Source organism: Amblyomma americanum, chromosome 7, assembly GCF_052857255.1.
Source record: "Amblyomma americanum isolate KBUSLIRL-KWMA chromosome 7, ASM5285725v1, whole genome shotgun sequence".
Classification (NCBI taxonomy): domain Eukaryota; kingdom Metazoa; phylum Arthropoda; class Arachnida; order Ixodida; family Ixodidae; genus Amblyomma; species Amblyomma americanum.
Genome location: NC_135503.1, coordinates 94078516 through 94096335, shown reverse-complemented (window position 1 = coordinate 94096335; position 17820 = coordinate 94078516). Strand labels below are relative to the sequence as shown.

At 48.7% G+C, this 17820-nt stretch overlaps 1 protein-coding gene across 1 annotated transcript; it reads left to right on the top strand.

The window, feature by feature from the left end:
* Positions 1–4877: 4877 nt before the first annotated feature.
* On the top strand, positions 4878–15307 carry LOC144097945 (uncharacterized). Its single transcript, XM_077630539.1, has 3 exons — positions 4878–5444; positions 10444–10679; positions 14887–15307. Exons 1-3 carry the CDS (start codon positions 4878–4880, stop codon positions 15305–15307), a joined length of 1224 nt encoding a protein of 407 aa, XP_077486665.1.
* Positions 15308–17820: the final 2513 nt, after the last annotated feature.

Below are 17820 nucleotides of genomic sequence, written 5' to 3'. Positions count from 1 at the left end.
GCCCTTTTACCGCTACCCTCCTGAATATGCCTACCGCTTGGTCTGCATATGTGGCTAATTTCTTTATGGTATTGGTGTTGTTGCTTTTCTTGTTGATAAACATGCCTAGGATCCTCATTTCCTCGACCCTGGGCACCTCCAGGCCTCCCACCACCACTTCAATTTCTACGTCTCTCTTGTTCCTGCTGTCGCTATTGTACACGAAGAGCTCCGACTTCTGCGGTGAGCAAGCCAGGCCTCTTTCGGCCGCGTACTTCACCACTACGTCGGCTGCCCTTTGCAGACTCCACTCAATTTCCGCGTCGCTTCCGTTATTCATCCACATGCTTATGTCGTCCGCGTACATGCTGAATTTTAGATCAGGGAATTTGTTCAGCATGGCCGGGAGACCTCTCATCGCTATGTTGAATAAGAAGGGGGACAGTACGGCGCCTTGCGGGGTACCTTTGCTGCCCACCCTTATGCTGGGGGACTCTGCGTCGTGGAATTTAATCACCGCCTTTCTCCCTTGGAGAAAGTCCTTGATGTACTCGTATGTTCTCTTGCCCACGTTTACCTCCTCCAGACCTCTGAGCACCACCTCGTGTCGGACGTTGTCGAAGGCCTTCGTGAGGTCAAGACCTAGGATCACCTTGGCATCTAATCCTTTCTTGTCTACAATGTCATGTTTGAGTCTGAGCATTACATCCTGCGTGCTGAGCTTAGGTCTAAAGCCCACCATCTCGTGCGGCCATAGGTTTTCATCTTCCATGTATCTCGTTAACCTCGTTTGCACTACGTGCTCCATGAGTTTCCCCACGCACGACGTTAGCGAGATCGGTCTTAGGGTTTCCAATTTTGGTTCTTTTCCCGGCTTGGGGATGAGAACAACCTCTGCCTGCTTCCATTCCTCTGGCAATTTACCTTCCGTCCATACTTTGTTCATGTACCGCGCAATTGCATCTATCGAGTCGCCGTCCGGATTCCTGAGCATGACATAGGATATTTTATCCGGGCCAGGGGCCGAGCGAGTTTTTAGCTCAGCGATAGCTGCTCTGATCTCCGCTGCCGTAATGTCCGCGTCTAGATCTTCATTTTCCGCTCCTCCATATTCTGCCTGTCGTACTTCTGTCGCGTCGCCCATGTAAATGTCCCTGAGCCTGTCCATCAGCTGTTTGTCCGTCCCCTGGAAAGCGTGTCTCGCTTTCACTTGGTTAGCGCTCGCTGCCTGTTTAGATTTTCCCGGGTCGAGGAGATGCCTCAATATATTCCACGTCTTTGCTAGGCTCATGCCCCTTTCCATTTCGTCGCACATGCCGTACCAATTTTGCTCGTTTAGTTTAATAGCATACGTTTCCATTTCCTTGGTGTGTCTGGCTAACGAACGCCTTAAATTTCTGTTCCATTTTTGAGACTTAAGTCTCTTCTCGAGCCTTTCCTTCGCCTTCCACATGCTCATTAGCTTGCTATCCATTATCTCCGGTGCATCCTCCCCTTCGGCTACTGCTTCCGCGTCCCTGGCATCTTCCCTCAGCTGTTTTGCCCAGTCTCCTATGTCTCCAATTTCCTTAGCTTTGTGGCTTCTGCGAATCTCCCGGAATTTGTCCCACTCCACTATTCTCGCCTGTTTGAGTTTCCGTAGCTTGACTCCTTCTCCCAGCTTCGTAGCTACGATGAAGTGGTCACTACCCAGATTTTCTCTGGTGTTTGCCCATTCTACCCTGCCTGCATTTTTACTGAAGGTGAGGTCCGGCGCGGTGTCTCTACTTACACTGCTACCTATTCTAGTGGGCGCACATGGGTCGGTATGCAAGGTAAGTCCGAGATTTTGGGACTCCTCAAGGAGATGTCTGCCCTTCGGATCTTGCCTCGCGTACCCCCATTCCTTGTGTGCCGCGTTAAAGTCCCCCACGATCACCAACGGGCTCTGGCCAGCCAGTTTGATGGTTTTTCTAAATATCGTTCCGAATTTAATTTTCTTCTGCTTCGGGTTACTGTAGATGTTAAGCAGAAATATGATTTTCGCTCTCTTGCGTCCCGTAATCACTTCTAGCATTACCGCTTCTATGTCCCCCGTTCTCACTTCGTGCTCTAGGGTTGCTATATTCCTTTTCACCAGCGTGGCCACTCTGCATTTTTCACCCCTATCGCTATAGAAACTTTGGTATCCGGCCAGTTTTACCTGATTTCCCCCAGTTTCCTGCAGCGCTATAGCAACTGGTTTGTCTTCTACTTGTTGCACGTGCTGCTGTAATAGCGCTCGCTTCCGTCGGTACCCTCGGCAATTCCATTGCCAAATGGTGGCGTTCTCTTTCTTACTTTGATTCCTGTCCATTGTTGGCAAAAACTACACTCTCCATATTCGCCATCCTCTCAGTGAGGCCGTTTAATGCCGCTAGGATCTTGTCCATTGAACCCTTAATGTCCCCTAGAGCGTTTAACCTTACATTCACTTCCTGCATCTGCGTTTCCAGCCTATCAATTTTGCTTCCAAATTTACTCGTTAGCTTTCTCTCCAGCGTCACAAGGGGGTCGGTCTCGGCTGCCTTTCGCTTTATCGAAGTGGGTCTAAACACCTCCGTATCAATTTTCTCGTCTGCTTCATCTATCTCCGGTTTCGCCTCCGGCAATTTTTGCGCTGCCGCTTGCGTGGGAGGCGCCACCGACGTCGGATTATTGTTTACTAATTCTGCTATCATTTTCCTCAGCTCCGCAATTTCCGTTCCTTGCCTCATTAATTCTGCCTCTTGTTTCCCTATCTTCGCTTTCAACTCTGCATTTTCCTTCCTCAGCGCTACTGTTTCTGGGTTAGCCTGGGTGACCTTGCTCGCGAAGCTTAACGCTTTCTCGGGCCCCGTCTTGGGTAGTCTCGGGTCCTCCCTGGACGGCAGGCTTGGGAACTCCTTCTTGTCCGTGAGTCTCGCCCCGGACTCGGATATCGAGGGCGTCCCGGATCTGGACCTTCCCTTGGGCCCGTCCTTAGCCTGCGCTGCTCCGTCTTACCCATCTTCTCGTCTAGTTGCGTCTTTCGTCGCCACGAACGGCTTCCTATACATCTTCCTACACTTGCTGTCGCCCAGCATGTGGGCTCCCCCGCACAGCTGGCATACGGGGATGCACGTGTGTCCCTGCTCCGGATTCTCCTTGCCGCAGCCTCGGCACTTCAGTTTTTTCGGGTCTGGGCATACATCAGCTCTGTGTCCCAGTAGGCCGCACGTCACGCACACTTCTAGCTTCTTCTTGTACAACCAGCATTTCTTGAAAGATCCCAGACGCTTCACCCGCCAAGGCACCTCGCTTCCCTCGAAGAGAATCAGCAGGGAGCCGGAGTCCCCGAGTCTCTGTACTCCCAATATCGGCGGGTTCGCGTCACAGTCCAATGTTTCCCTGATTAGCTCCATACTCATGCTCACAGGAATTCCGTGTATGACTCCCTTGCCCGCGCCATCCGGCATCGGTGCATGGTTGTTTACTTCCACCGTCTTCCCTCTGATTGTCAGTTTTTTGGCGTCTTGGTACTTCACAGCCCTGTCCTCGAAGGTCGCCCACGCCAATACCAGACCTACCGCAATGTCGTTAATCTGAAACGCCTTGCAGGTTTTTGCCTCCTATCGACTTACTAGCCGTAGATAACAATATTATTGCGTAAATATTCTCCGCTTTCCTGCCATAATCAGAGCCCAACCACAACCATGTACGTTCTAACACTAGAGACGATAGAGTAGCATATATTTAGAAAACTAAATATTACGACAGAATATCCTGCCTAGTTGGGATTAATAACTGTAAACTGCGAGACAGCGCAAACTAAAACATATTCGTTTAATAATCCTGACGTTTCGGAGCCACCTCGACTCCTTCATGAGGGATTTGAAGATCTGTTGGCTTGCTTCTTAAAGTACATTGTGGTGAAGAAGTAGGAGTGGGGCGTTGTGAAGGATGTGAGAGGGGTTGGGGCGCCGACTTGAAGTCTACGGCTGTCAGCCACGGTGCCGGGATGTGCGCAGATGTCTGTTGGCATCTTTTCTCTTTTGCTAGCTGCGGAGGGAAGTCCCTACGCAGACACAGGGGCGAGGTTTCCCTTCTGCGGTTGAGATTATTTGGAGCGGTTTGAATACGCCAAGATTCCATCAGGAGTCTCTTTCGGTAACTGGTTTCGGTTCCGAAGTCGTAGCATTTCTTCGTTGTTGTTGTTAGCCTATCAAAAGATGGCACATGCCCACACTGAAGGATCGGCCTAGAATGGGGTTTCTTCGAATTTCGTTCTATGGTCTTCGTCTTCACAATTTTCGGCCGTCGTATTGCGTGCTCCTGCGAAGCGTTGCATGGTGTTCATGAGTTGTATTCTTTGTGTCAGGATTTTAGTTTCGCGAAAGTAGCTTCCGTCGTGAATCATAAGCGATATTAGTCACTGTCTTTGAGCTGTTAAGCGAAAATGCGCCTTGCAACGCTTGATTTAAGTGGTTATTTTGTTTGTTTTGGGCGTAAGGTTGAGTTCTTTTGCAAAAAGTTGTTGGGCTAATTCTAGTTTCTAAAGTAATGGAAGACTTTTTGTCGAGGTTGTGCTCTTACGTTTCGTTTTGAAGGCTTTCAGGCTTAGAAATTCTGATTAGAAGTTTCACAGGATTTGTTCCAATGTGTAGTAGAGAAGAAGAAGGCACGTGCAAAGAAAGAGAGTTAGGCCTACGTCCTAGAGCCGGGAATCATCGCCGTGAACAATGCTGTCGACTACCAACAGCCGGAAACCTCAAGAACCCACGCGTTCTTGGTTGGTTCGGCAGGTCTCCTTTTCCGAGCCACGTCCTAGGGAGAAGACAGAGACCAAACGGCATCGTTCAGAGGTTTTCGGTCGGCCAGACGTTAAGAAGCCCTCTGCCGAGCCGTGTCCATGCGGCGTCATGCACGGCACCCGCATCCGCGGTGAGACCGATGTTGACGCCGGCGCCAAACTCAAGGCGTCGTCGACGCGGGCCCTGTTCGCGACGCCAACGCTACTGCGGCCGAGTTTCATCAGGGCAGGCCCCCCGATGCCCCCCCGTTTTCCAGGCTTCGTGCCACCTCCCAGACCTACTGTAGGTGGTTTCAATGCCGGGTCGAAGATGCACCTTATGCGGGAAGGAGATGAAGATCGACACGTTGGCTCTGGTGTGCCGTGGCTGCAAAACTTTGGCATCGGGGTGCTGGTGGCGACCTTGATTGCGGCTGTGCTCACTCTGGCGCTTACTGCTGACCGACCGACGGAGGCGATCGACAGTGGCGCTTCGCCATTGTCTGTCCAGGCTGGGAAAATGGCTGGAAGCGGCAGCAAGATAGCAGCCCCTATGGAACCGGTGGATATTCAGGCCATGATTCGACACAAGGTCGCTACACGTTCTTTACCCTGGGTGAATGTCACAACCCCAGGTCCTCCGGAGGCGATGAAAATGACGCATCCTCGTTTCCAGCACCGCACCAGAAACAAAGCGGTAAGAGAGGGACTCTAACGCTGCATCATTTGACCCATTTGTTTAATTTATTAATGCAATGTTTTATAGATTGATATGGGGAGAAGCCTTTGTCCTGCACTGAACGCAGTTCGGCTGACAATTCATGGCATATTTTAGTATTTTGGACTTCAGAAATCATTCACTATTTTCAATTTTATTCCGACGAGTTTTGAAAAACGTTTTGTCATTCTGTTCACTTAGAATTTGAAATTCCACAAAAATAGTATGTATATTTATGTGATTTCTGCTGCATGAACAGAGAATACTATTGAGGGTCCTTCTTGCTATTCTTTTCAAGATTATAAGAAATAAAAAAAAACTGATAGAAAATGGGGACGCTATCGTGGTAGGGGCAGCATTTCTTTGCATTCTCTTTATGCATTTCAAATTCACAACCTAGCACATGAGGAGCTTGAGCGTAAGAACTGTGCACTAAAATGGTGACAAAAGCGGCAAGGTGTGTCAAAGATATAGTAAGCCAATCTAGCAGTTAGCAGGGGTCTCGGACTGCACTGGTCGCTGCAGGAACGTGGTAAGCCTTATGTGCAGGGAATACAGCAGCGGAATGAGGACTACTTATTCGTGTGATCTGTGAGTACTGATGTTACTTGATCTGATATGGCGCCTCTCATAGAGCCAGCAGTCAACAATGTAAATGGTGTTTTCTTATAACATCAACAATCATTTCTCAGTGTACCAATTTGTCGCTTAGGAATTGAGAGCAGCTTGTTGGAGTATCCAGTGTTCTTCATTGATGCAGGAAACACGGGCCATCGGCAGGTGTCGATGCTGCTCAAGGATCTCTCCCAGTAGTATGAAAAGTCTTGTAGAGTACACACGTTGAATGGACATGCTGTTGTGCTATTGAGGTGGTCCCGTTGCGCTCGCCACCCGTTTTGTGACAGAGCGCGGCAAGCTCTCTTGGCGGTAGCGACGACTCCGAGTCAGGCGTCGATGATAATAAGAAAAGAGATTTTATACACTATGTACAGGGCATTATGCAGGACAAGATCGGTACGGGGGCCGGGAGCTAACAAAAAACGCGACTGTTCTCGCACAGCGACGTCCGGGGAGACTCCAACGCATCACACCATCTCACTCCACTCGTGAGCAGCACTCGGCTCACGGTGGGCCGGTCTCTCGGTGGATCGGTCTCTCCCTCCAAGTGGCAGCGCTGGGGCTTATAAAACCAGAGAAACGATTGCCCCTGGAACGGCCCAATGCATAGCCGGCACTTGCCGGCCGTCCGAGAAGTCCAAACAGCGACCGCGCTGGACACCCGCTTCAATTTTGTCGCGCACGGTGACTTCCAGGGCGAAAGGGAAAACGGCACCTCGCTGTCTAGCAAATTGCTGCACGTTTGGGCATGTCGCTCGCCAATGCTTCTCCATAAGTCCCCCATGTACAACGGCGCAGCATCTTGGTTTGTTAAGGGAGCGTTAAGGCGCGGTTGCCTTGCGGCGCTGCACGGGGTGTGTCAAAAGGGCGTTCGCAGGAGAAATTTTGCATCCTGTAAAATTGGAATCCGGCCGTGTTGTCCGGGCATAAAATTGCGTATGGGAACTTTCAGGGTGGTCTTGTTAAAAGTATAAAGTGCAAATCTGATGTTATCAGTGTGGGGTTAAGGTAAGATATGAAAATGTATAGAGTAGCGCGTTCGGCTGCTAAACCCGAGGACGGAAGACTAATGCCGGCACCGAGGGACGCGTGTAGATGGGGATGAAACGCAAGAAGAGTCTCAATGTCAGCGCACGTTGAAGGGACACTGACAACAGGTGCACCCGAAAATACGTTCATTAAAGACTTTCTCTGACACTTTCTGGCAGTGTTGACGCTTGTGCGCTAGCAAACATCAGTTTCTTGGAGAGAAATTTTAAAAATATTCACGTCAGTCATTACGAAATTGTGACATACTCACTGAAAAGACGGGTTGGCAAATTTTTTGAGATGAATGCATCAAGAGAGTTGTTCATAGTATCAGCGCATATAATAGCTGCCGTATAGGTTTGTCTTTTTGTCTTCTAGATTATAAAAAGTCTGCTTTCTGTGACAATTGCCTTTTTGTAAATAAACATGCAACACGATATATACAGCGAACTTATATTTGTCTTCATTGTCCCTTTAAAGAACTTCAGGAGTTCGCAATTAACCCAGAACCCTCAGGTGCCTCTCCCCCACACCATCTTTACACTCCTTTCTGCTTCGCTGCTCCAAATTGCTAGGAGTCCTTCAAAGTAAAACAGTTATTGCGACTCTCATTTCCTGTTAACCAATTCTTACAATTAACTTTTTAAGGGAATGTCTAAGGTCACTTTGGCCAACTAGCTGCGTGAATTTACTCTTGCGAAGCCCAGCATGCTTATTGATCATGTAGAGAGAGAATAAGCTTTTATTGCAAGAAAGCAGACCGGACGAGTTGAGGGTAGGGTCCTCAGTCCAGGACTCCACTAGCTTCCGCCAGCACTCGGCGATGGCGACTGGGGCCTCCTGGCCTGCAACGTTGCCCCTGGCCAGCGTCACATCCCACTGCTGCAAGGCCGCGTGGGCGGCTTTAAGTGTTTAGGTTTAGGTAATCAGTGTGATTGTAGGAATATCCCCACACCAGCGACAGGTATCTGCGTATAGCGCTGGGCGAAAGATTTTGAGGTAGTGGAGACTGGGGAAAGTAAGTCCTTGGATGTTGTTTGATGGTTTGTAGATCGCCGGTGAAAGTTGCTTGTTTGGCGGCTGGAAAGGCACCAATTCAGGCGGAGCTTTTCCAAGCGGGTGGAAAAATGGTTTGAGAGGAAGTAGTAAGTTTAGCGGGTGTGCCCTGCTCGGTAGGTAAATTATCGAGCGTCGGCCCCAGTGTTGCCACTAAAACCTGCATGTCCTGTGACCAAATTTATGACATGGTTATGTTGTACAGTGCTACCCACAACATATATAGCTGTGCGCTGGACGCGGCCACTCGTGTAAGATTTGCAGGGTGCTTTGAAGCATTTAAAAGTGTGGGAGCTGTGGTGTTGGGTGCCGTTCATCTCGATGGTGATGGCTATAGCAATGGCTTTTGCGGCCGCGGGCCCGAGGCTGCGAAGGACACTCGAAGATTGGGATTGTTGGCGTAATTGACTGGACTGCAGCCGTATCTATGGGGCATTGCAAATGAAGTCACATTCTTATACATGGCCACAGTGTCATGGCCGTATCGCCTATGGAAGTGGCGAAGACGGCCTGACTGCGGGGAGCTGGCACTCGTGCATGCGACGAGCGAGAGGGTTTTTTGAAGGCGGGATCAGGTGGTACTGGGGAGAACCCCAGTGGCTTGCGGGTTGCCTGTTCTTGAGTGGATAACCCTACCTTCTGAGGTGGTGAGGAGATCTATGCTTTGGAAGTTCAAAACAGCATCATGGACTTCTGGAAACGTGTTGTGAACCTCGAGAGTAAGGAATATAGTGGTAGATTTGCACTTGTGGAGGCCCAGAATCGCTTTAAAGAGGGCACGAATAAGGATATCGATAGTGTTCTGGACGATGCGATGAACATTGTAATAGGGGATATCATACTGAACGCGGCTGATGGCAATAGACGGAACAAAGCGGATAGTGTCGTCTACACGCATGCCTTTGCGATGTCGAGCGACACGTGTTACCATACCAGCGATGTCGAGCACGGGCGGGCGTATAAGGAAAGTGTTGCGTGGTGGGGTTGCCATCATACTGGCCCGAGAGGCGATGCATTCGGATGAGTGATCTTTCATCAATCGAGTGCTCCTGAATATAGAGCACAACTGGGCAGCTGAAATTATAGCGGGAACGGCACGTACTGCAAACCGCTGGCCTAAAACAATATTTGACCATAGCAATGGTTTTTCGTAGGTCTTACTCTTTGGCGGTGAGGGATCCTCGGCCGGACCACACGGTAATGTCATACGCATGGATGACATCTCCGACATCTTATGTCGGTGAGTGTGGAGAGGTTGTGGGCGAGAGGGGCCATGTCTCTGCTGAATAGGAGAGAGGATAGCACGGCGCCAAGTGGAAGTGGCGGGGATGGTATACGAATGCGATGTGGAGGACGAGTTGCATTGGCTGATGTCAAAAGTCTAAGGCGGTAGTAACAATCGCTTGATTAAGATGGAGCCTGTGAGTCTCACAGGACTGCACAACAGAGATGAAGTGACCCACCATAATGAAAGAGAGGAACTGGTTTTGTTGGTGGTGATTGGGTATTCGCGATGAGAAGTAGTTCATATTTGTCGTATGCTGGAGACAGGCTCAACGTCTCGCGATAACAAAGTTACTGCACTAATGCCTTGCGATAAGGTGTTCTTGACTACCCCAAGCGCGCCAGAGATGAGCACATTTGTCGGCGCCGAAAGTTTGCTTAAGCCTTGAAATATACCCAAGAATATAAGATAGGGAAGCCATAACCCTGATGGGTGACGGGTCAGAACGGTGCTCTGCGCTTGAGAGGTAAATGAATGAGAAACAGCCCCAAAAAAACAAATCCTAGGCCTGCAGTCGCGCCGAAATTCAGCGATGCAGCTGTGAATGGTGCAATGATAAATGTGTTTTGAATAAAATACTAGTCCCCGTTAGCATGGAATGCGCTTTGGCAACATTGAAGTCAACAGATTACGTGTGACAGCAGCTTCTCACATATGGAATAATGATTACGTCGAAGAGAGCCGTCTATCTTTTGCCCTCTACGAACCCGGCAAAGTGCATACGAGGCACCACAAGTCAGGGCTGATTACAATGATCTGTAGCTGCCCTCATTCTGCAGTGGGAGGATATAGACCTCTAATGTCAATGACATATTTACCGAAGCTTTTGTAGCCTATGAAATGGTTTTCGGAGCGTAAACCCACAAAGCACATGTGCTGTGTTCGGGGCATTGGAGCGCTTAAATCATAGCAGCTCCACTTGTGGTATTCAGGGCAATCCAGCAGAAATTGCGTCTTCTAACGCATACATTTAAAATTTCGCCTGCACAGCGCCGTGTGCACAAGCGGTGTGGACCTCGCTTCTACACGTACTGCGTCCGCTCGAGGCGCGAGGTCTACTACAGCGGCCGGTCCCGCGCCTGTGTCTGGACAGCCAGTGATAAGGCGAGCTTGTGCAACCGGGGCACCAACCGCTTCCCTAACCTGGGAAGCTGCTTGGACAGCTGCGCCCGGGGTGTACCCCGACACCGCTGCTTTGAGAGTGCCGTGTTCACCGACTGCTCGAGGTGAGAACTGGCCGCTGAAGAATGTAAGTTTAAGTAGTATTATCTCAATTTCATAGATTTTGTTCTATAATATATATATATATATATATATATATATATATATATATATATATATATATATATATATATATATATATATATATATATAGTTCTTTTACCTAGTCTGGTAATAGCTTAACGGGGGTCTCTGTTCTGGCAGTCTTGTTGCCATAGGTAGCATAAGAGGGCTCTCGCACAGTTTCCGCCCTCGCCGTTAGATGACGTTCTACGTTCCATTCGCGGTTTTACAGGACGTGATACGTCCACCGCTATGGTCGAGGGTGGCGCTGCTGAACACTCTCAAGGTTCGCTTACACCCAGTAAACATAAATACCCACGAAAGCAGCAGATTGGACAGCCGTCGCCGTAGCTCAGTTGGTAAGAGCACCGGACGCGATATTCGGAGGTCGTGGGTTCGGATCCCACCGGCGGAATGGTTGTTTTTTCTGCTGCTTTATAAGTAATTTTCTTTAAACCGATTGATTGGCACTACAAATTAAAAAAAATTAAAAACATTCCCCTATGCACCTTGCTTTCGGTGATTGTTGGCTTCCTTAATAAGTTTGTCAAACGAGCCCCTCACTTCCTTTACACACATATATATATATATATATATATATATATATATATATATATATTTATATATATATATATATATATATATATATATATATATATATATATAGCACGTGAGCAAGTTTCACTCGGCCAGCTGTAACTGTCGCGACTCTCCAGGTTTAACCAGAGCTAAACCACCGCCAATTTTTTTCCCTGTGTTGGAGACCCAAGAGAACCCTAGCATAGTGGAGCCAGTATATGCGAAGCTGCTAAATTGCTACAGAGGACAGAGGCTCAAGTACCCTCCGCCACACAACTCATTAACACAAGAAGAAGCAGTGAACTGGCGGAGACTGCAAACAGTAACATTCCTCAACCCATACATTCTACACAAAATGTACCCTACACAATTCAGGGACACATGCCCGTGGTGCGGGGCAAACCGCACGCTATACCACATTACAGGACTGAGGGCGTGCCAAGACTTAATTTTAAATTCATCAGCAAAGTTAAGTGCATTTGACGCGACCCGATTAAGGAGGGCGCTTAAAATGGTGTCTGCAGATTTTTAAAAGGTGGGAAAGAGGGCAAAAAATACGGTCTACAGAATATTGAACAGTATGGTGAGCTACTGTCTTGGAGCTCTTAAAAGTAATCGTGGCTAGACGAAAATGTTCACGAAAATCTTGAAGTACGTTTAAGTATCGCGCCCGGGTTGTTTACTACCTGTGTGCTGCCACTAGCTTAGTGGTTCTTTCAAGCGTTTCTACGCTCCTAATACGCACGATCTAGAGTGTTTGCGAAGTATTGTGTCTCTTTGTATTGTACCAGGCGCTGGCGCCACGCGATGGTGAAAAAAGAAGAAAATTGTAGTCGTTGTTCTCTTGCAGTGAAGGATAAGCCAACCTTTCCGCATGATTCGGTCTGGTGCATGAATTCGGTGTGAGGCTCGGCATTTGCGATTGCTGGTTTGTGCCTGGGATCTCTCAGAAATTGTGTGAGGCGCATCTACTCGAAGAAATTCGAGTCTGCATAGACGTTGACAACGACGTTTGTTTCAAGATAGTCTAGGGAAGTGGCTGAAAGGCGTTGGGTGGCTGAAGTTTGTTGGTTGTTAAAATTGTGACGTCAGCTCGCCCAGTTGAGATTTCAGCATGGAATACTTTACCACTACTCTCACCACCGTACGGGTCACCGGCATATACCCGTTGTTCCTCGGTCTCCTCGTCATCGAATATTGAAGGCATACCACAGCTACGCCACAGCCGGTCATTTAGGTCACCGCAAAACCTAAGACTGTATCAAGAGCCACTAGACTTATCGCCAAGTTCATATCCTGTCCCTCTTGCAACCTCTTCCTTGCCCATCTGCGCCTGCTGACTCTGTCGCCTTCGACTTGTTTGGCACTCTACCCACCACTCTAGCCGGCCACCGTTGAGTTGTCACCGCCATTTACCATCTGACACGGCACGCTGAAACAGCCGCTCTACGATGCAGTGCCGCCTCTAGAGTCGGCGACGGCTTCCTGCCCGCGATAATTTTGCGCCATGGTGCTCCCCGTATCCTAGTCGGTCCCCCTTGGAAGTCGTTTTTTCCCCAAGTACTTGAGGAGGTATTTCACGCAGCCAACACTATCCACAAGGCATCTTCTTGATATCAACCTCAGAAAAGTGGCCTCATCGAGCGTTTTCGCCGCACGTTGTTCGATATGCTATCCATGTACACCAGCCCTTACCACAGGAACAGGGGCAACATTTTGCCCTTCGTCACCCTTGCATATAATTCCGCAGTTCAGCGTACCACGGACTAGCGCCCTTTCTTCATGGTTTATGGCCGCCAATCTTCCTTTGTATTCGACACCAGCTTCTTCTCCACCCGCATCACTGGGCGAACAGTTTGCTCCTCGTATGACTCACTGTCGTCAACTTGCGAGCGTCAACACTGAAGTCGCCCACTGAGAACGGACACGCCATTACGACCTGCACCACGGTAATTTCTCCTTTCAACCCGTTGATGAAGTTCTCCTTTGGACACATGGCCGCAACCCTGGCTTGTGCGAAAATTTTCTACATCGCTTCATTCGGCCATAGACGGTATTACAACAAAAAACTCCCTTAAAATACCCTATTGCCCCTTCCCGCACCAATGCCGATCGTCGCCGACGTTCACGTGTCATGCATGAAGTCATAGGCCCGTCGCCCCTCTACCACCGGAACTGCGGCCAGGATGGCCGCTTCCTGCCGGAGGAATTTGTGCGAGCGCATTGCGCGAACTTTTACTTCATCGCTCGCATATGTTCGGAGGCTCGCGCGCTTAGGGTCAGGCTGTCCTGGAATAAAGACGGACATCGAAGCGGTGTCGCACAATATGTGCAGTCACGATACTGTATTGCACATTAAAACTGCATGGCTGACAATAAAGATGTTAACGGGAAGGAAATAACTGTAGCGTATTTGTGAAGCGGAAACTAGGAAGCTCAGAAAATAATCATGACGAAATGACTTAAGCTACTTGCTAAACATTCTTCCGAGCTAAATATGAAACTAAAGATAAAACGAATCTTGTTTAATGCTATGCGAAAAAGGTTCAATTTTGGAGCGTACGGGAAAATGTCAGGGAATGAAACATTACTACCGCTACAATTCGGCACCATTGATAATACTTGCTGCCGCAGTATGGAAGCTCTATTGGGCATTTTCTCAGAGTACGGCCCAACGACCCAATCGTACAACTTGTCGCCACAGTAGATGTACGAGTTCCTTTGACATGTAGAATCAGCTGTTGTGCAATCAACTTTTAGGAAATCGAAATAGCGTAAACAGTTTCATGAATCGGGTAAGTTAAGCTTGGGAGAGTGGAAAATTTCCACGCTGTGTGGGAAGAATACTCATTACGATTTTAGTTTACCGGCTCGATGGCACCTTTCATCCCGCAGATACAAAGGCGCTACTCCTTATATTCTCTCTGTTGGAGGAGTGGGAGAAGAAAGAAACCAAAGGCAGGGAGGTTAACTAAAAACAAATATTTCAGTGCTGAGGGCTTCCATGTAGGTGTCGCTGCTAAATGTTCAGACGAAGTGCAGCACCTATATAACCTTGATGCCATACGTTTTGTGTTGCATGACAGGTATGCGCAGGTCGGTTAACAAAGGTACGAGGAAGATAATGATCAAGTCGATGCCTTCGTCGAGCTGCCCAGAATAAATAAAAACTGGCTGTGAGTTCGCCGCGAAAACGCGAACATTCAGCAGATTAATAATTTCAGTTGATCGTATTCTTTACCAGTAAAAACTGATTTTACAGAAACACATTGGAGGAATATCAAAAAATAGCCTTTTAGTGACATATTTCTCCAGAGCACTGGGAGCGTTATTCTGTGCTGGATGGCTACAATTTGTAATTGGACGCATTTGTGAGTGATAACTGGGGTCGCTGGGATTGACACGAAAATTAAACAGAAGCTCGACAGGAGGTTCGAAGGAGCTTGCATAGAAGTTCTCTCCTTTTTCTTTTCTTTTGATCAGAAAGAACGAGAGAAGGCGCTCCCTGGTGAGCCTCGACATTGGAGAGAAAACCCAGCGAATTCTGACTGTTGATGTTTACACTTGCAGGCAGGACGTTTTCGAGGAGTGGTGGTTCTTTGACGGCACCGGCTGCGTTCAGTGGCACTTCCCGCGGGGTAGCTGTCCTTCGCACGGCAGCGCGACGTTCAGGTCTCGCGAGGACTGCACCAGGAACTGCGCGACTCTCCGGCGCCACCACGCCGCGGATGTCTTCGCCTCCAGTGTTGATCAGCAGTCCCACTGCCATGCACCCATTAGGGCCACGTGCAGCTTGCGCCAGATGCGCTTTCCGTACTTCGCCGACATGACCGCCAAGGGAAGCGCCCGATGCGTCAGGGCGTCGAAAGGCACGCTGCTAACGCGACGGTGTCTGGTCGGGTCGAACCGGTTCGACTCTGTCTCCGCATGCAACAGCGCGTGCGGAAGGAAGCGGCATTATCGTGAAACGGCGGTGGCAGATCCACAGTAGCGTATTAAAGTGTGCCGAAGGAATAAATCGATTTCGTTAGGAGCTTTGTAGAAAGTTGTTTGCATTTTATTCAACACTCTGTCTCCTGCAAACTAAAGTGGTCTTATTGCTTTCTATTTCTCAGCAGCGATGCTTGAGTACCACCAGGAATGTGTGCCCCGCCGTAGAAGACATCATGGGCAAATCACATCGGCCGCCTTTTGTTTCAACAGTTACCGTTACCTTTTTCTTGTCGTCGTCCATTCTCTTTTGCTCAATCGGCCTTGTTATCTCACCTTTTAAGCTTAATATCAATTAGGGGCCCTTCGATGGTGAAGTTTAACCGTATCCAATCATGCACACCTGACGCAGATGCACGCACTTAACACGAGGTGGCGAAGTTATTGGCAGAGTGTCACGCCTGTTCAATACTGTTCGGACAGCGTGACGGCCCCGCGGTGGTTCTCCGGAGAACGTCACGGCTGATTGAAAGCCACTGGACAAAAATAATTAGAAATATTGTCCCTGCCCGTGCAAAGCCACTGGGCATATTCTAGTGCGGGCAGAGAAATGTTGCCCAGCCCGCAACGCCTTAGGCACAACGTGCTAATTGTGCAAAAAATATTGTGGACTGTAAAAAGAATTAAAATAGCGTCCCCTCCCATCTCACTAAGTATAACCGGCTTAGTGACAATTGCAAAATGAAAAATACTGCGATGCGCCCAGTACTGTACTGAGAATCGCCGCAAACCGAAAACTGTCTGTACCGGAAACTCCGCTTTACTTGGCCCCTCGACGTTCGGATCTGAGAAATGCTGGTTCTCGCTTGCTACGCTGCTTTTTCAGCCATAGGCGACGCTAAGTTGTGAAAGAAAACAACATTTAGAAGCTCTATGTTTGCCGACCATCTCAATTGCATATGCGGCCGCAAATGAGAAATACGCAACAATTCTGGACAAAAGCATTTTTGTTCAGCAAACCGTAGATTAACGCAATTTTTAATATCATGTAAGATTTATTTTAACAATATATCCGCAGGTCACCCGACGGCTGTCTTGAATTTTTTTTTTCGATAAACGTTTTGGCTCTCGTCAAAAGCTGTCCACGGTGGGTGTCTATGGCAGCCTTAACTCTACGGTGCGACCATTGGAAGGTCTTTAAAAAGAATGTTTTGCCCATATATCAGAAGAATGTACCATTACTTTGAATGTTTTCGTAACAGTGTGTTACAATGTTCTAATTTTGAAAATTTTGATTCGAGAATGTTGGACATAGGACGACAAAAAATGGAGGCCACCGATGACTTTTTATAAATGGGTAATAAATTCGAGCCAACTTTTAACACTCCTGACGGTCACGCGGATTCATTTCGTTATGTTCGATGTTCGTAGTATATGAGCTCTCCGCATAACGTCGAAAAATAATAAGCCGCCAAAAGTGGCGTTGATTTCTAAAGAAAACTGCGTTATGCGCGTCTACCTGTGCAAAGCAGAGCCTGCCGCGGCTCTTTCCAGGCGGTCATTTAATCCTCGCCTAGACCCTAGCACCCAACTACCAAATTTAGGGACGGGATATAAATAATTGTGGTTGAAGCGTCCACGGCAGCTGGTGGCAGGTAGGCGACATCCTTGCAGTAGCGGGGGGGGGGGGTGCTCGTGCTTGGTGTTTAACGTCTTCATCAGAGAACGCACCTCCGCGATTTTGTGGACCGCGGAAGCGTAGTCATCGCAGAACATCTGGATAGCTATATATGCACCAACCAAGTGTTGCCACAAACGGGCATGCGTCTCATCCCGTGTGTTGTCGAGCTTCATCTATCCTTCCTGGGCCCATGCGGCAACAGGAGTAGAGCACCGCTCGTGGCACAGAGTGCATCACTAGTACTGTCTGTCTGCGCATTGTAGCAGCTCAAAAGATGGAGCGCAAAGGGCTGGCGATGCATATCACGTCACCAGCATGACCAGTAAACCTTTGAAAATTCCCACATCGCAGCTGTTAGTTCACCCACGGCCATCGTCAGTGGTTTCGCTTCGACGGTTCCCTTGTCTCGCGCACACCGCAGTTCTTCCACATAAAATGCTTTGCCCAGCCGGCGAAAACTAAGGCAATGACTGCCCTAGTAGGCCATCGGCGCGGACTTGGCTGGTAGGTACTCACTGTTTCAGTGTCGCATTTTATTGCATTTTTGGGCCGAGATGCTCTTTCCGGGGCGGTGTCGTGAACCTTGTGAGTCGCTCTCTGATCTCCGCATTTGCTGGAAGCACGACCTCTGCAACATCGACGGACGTTTATGGCGCCTGCTTGTAATCTATAACCGAGTGGTGCATGCGGACATAATTGATCGTTGTATCTGCGACGAATTGCCATCACCGTTATGCATATTTTACTGTAGCACCACACCCGCTAGTAATAAGCGAGCGTTCTTTACATCAGCGGCCGTTATAAGTGGGCTCGAGTGTGAACGCATAAAACATGGTCTGATAGCAAGGAATACTGCTGGAGTATGCTGTTGGAGCGTGTGCACACAGCCTTAT

Coding starts and splice junctions, on each gene's coding strand:
- LOC144097945 (XM_077630539.1), top strand. CDS start 4,878: ATGCACGGCACCCGCATCCGCGGTGAGACCGATGTTGACGCCGGCGCC. Junction 5,445..10,443: donor ACCGCACCAGAAACAAAGCG/GTAAGAGAGGGA, acceptor TCGCCTGCACAG/CGCCGTGTGCACAAGCGGTG. Junction 10,680..14,886: donor GTGTTCACCGACTGCTCGAG/GTGAGAACTGGC, acceptor TTACACTTGCAG/GCAGGACGTTTTCGAGGAGT.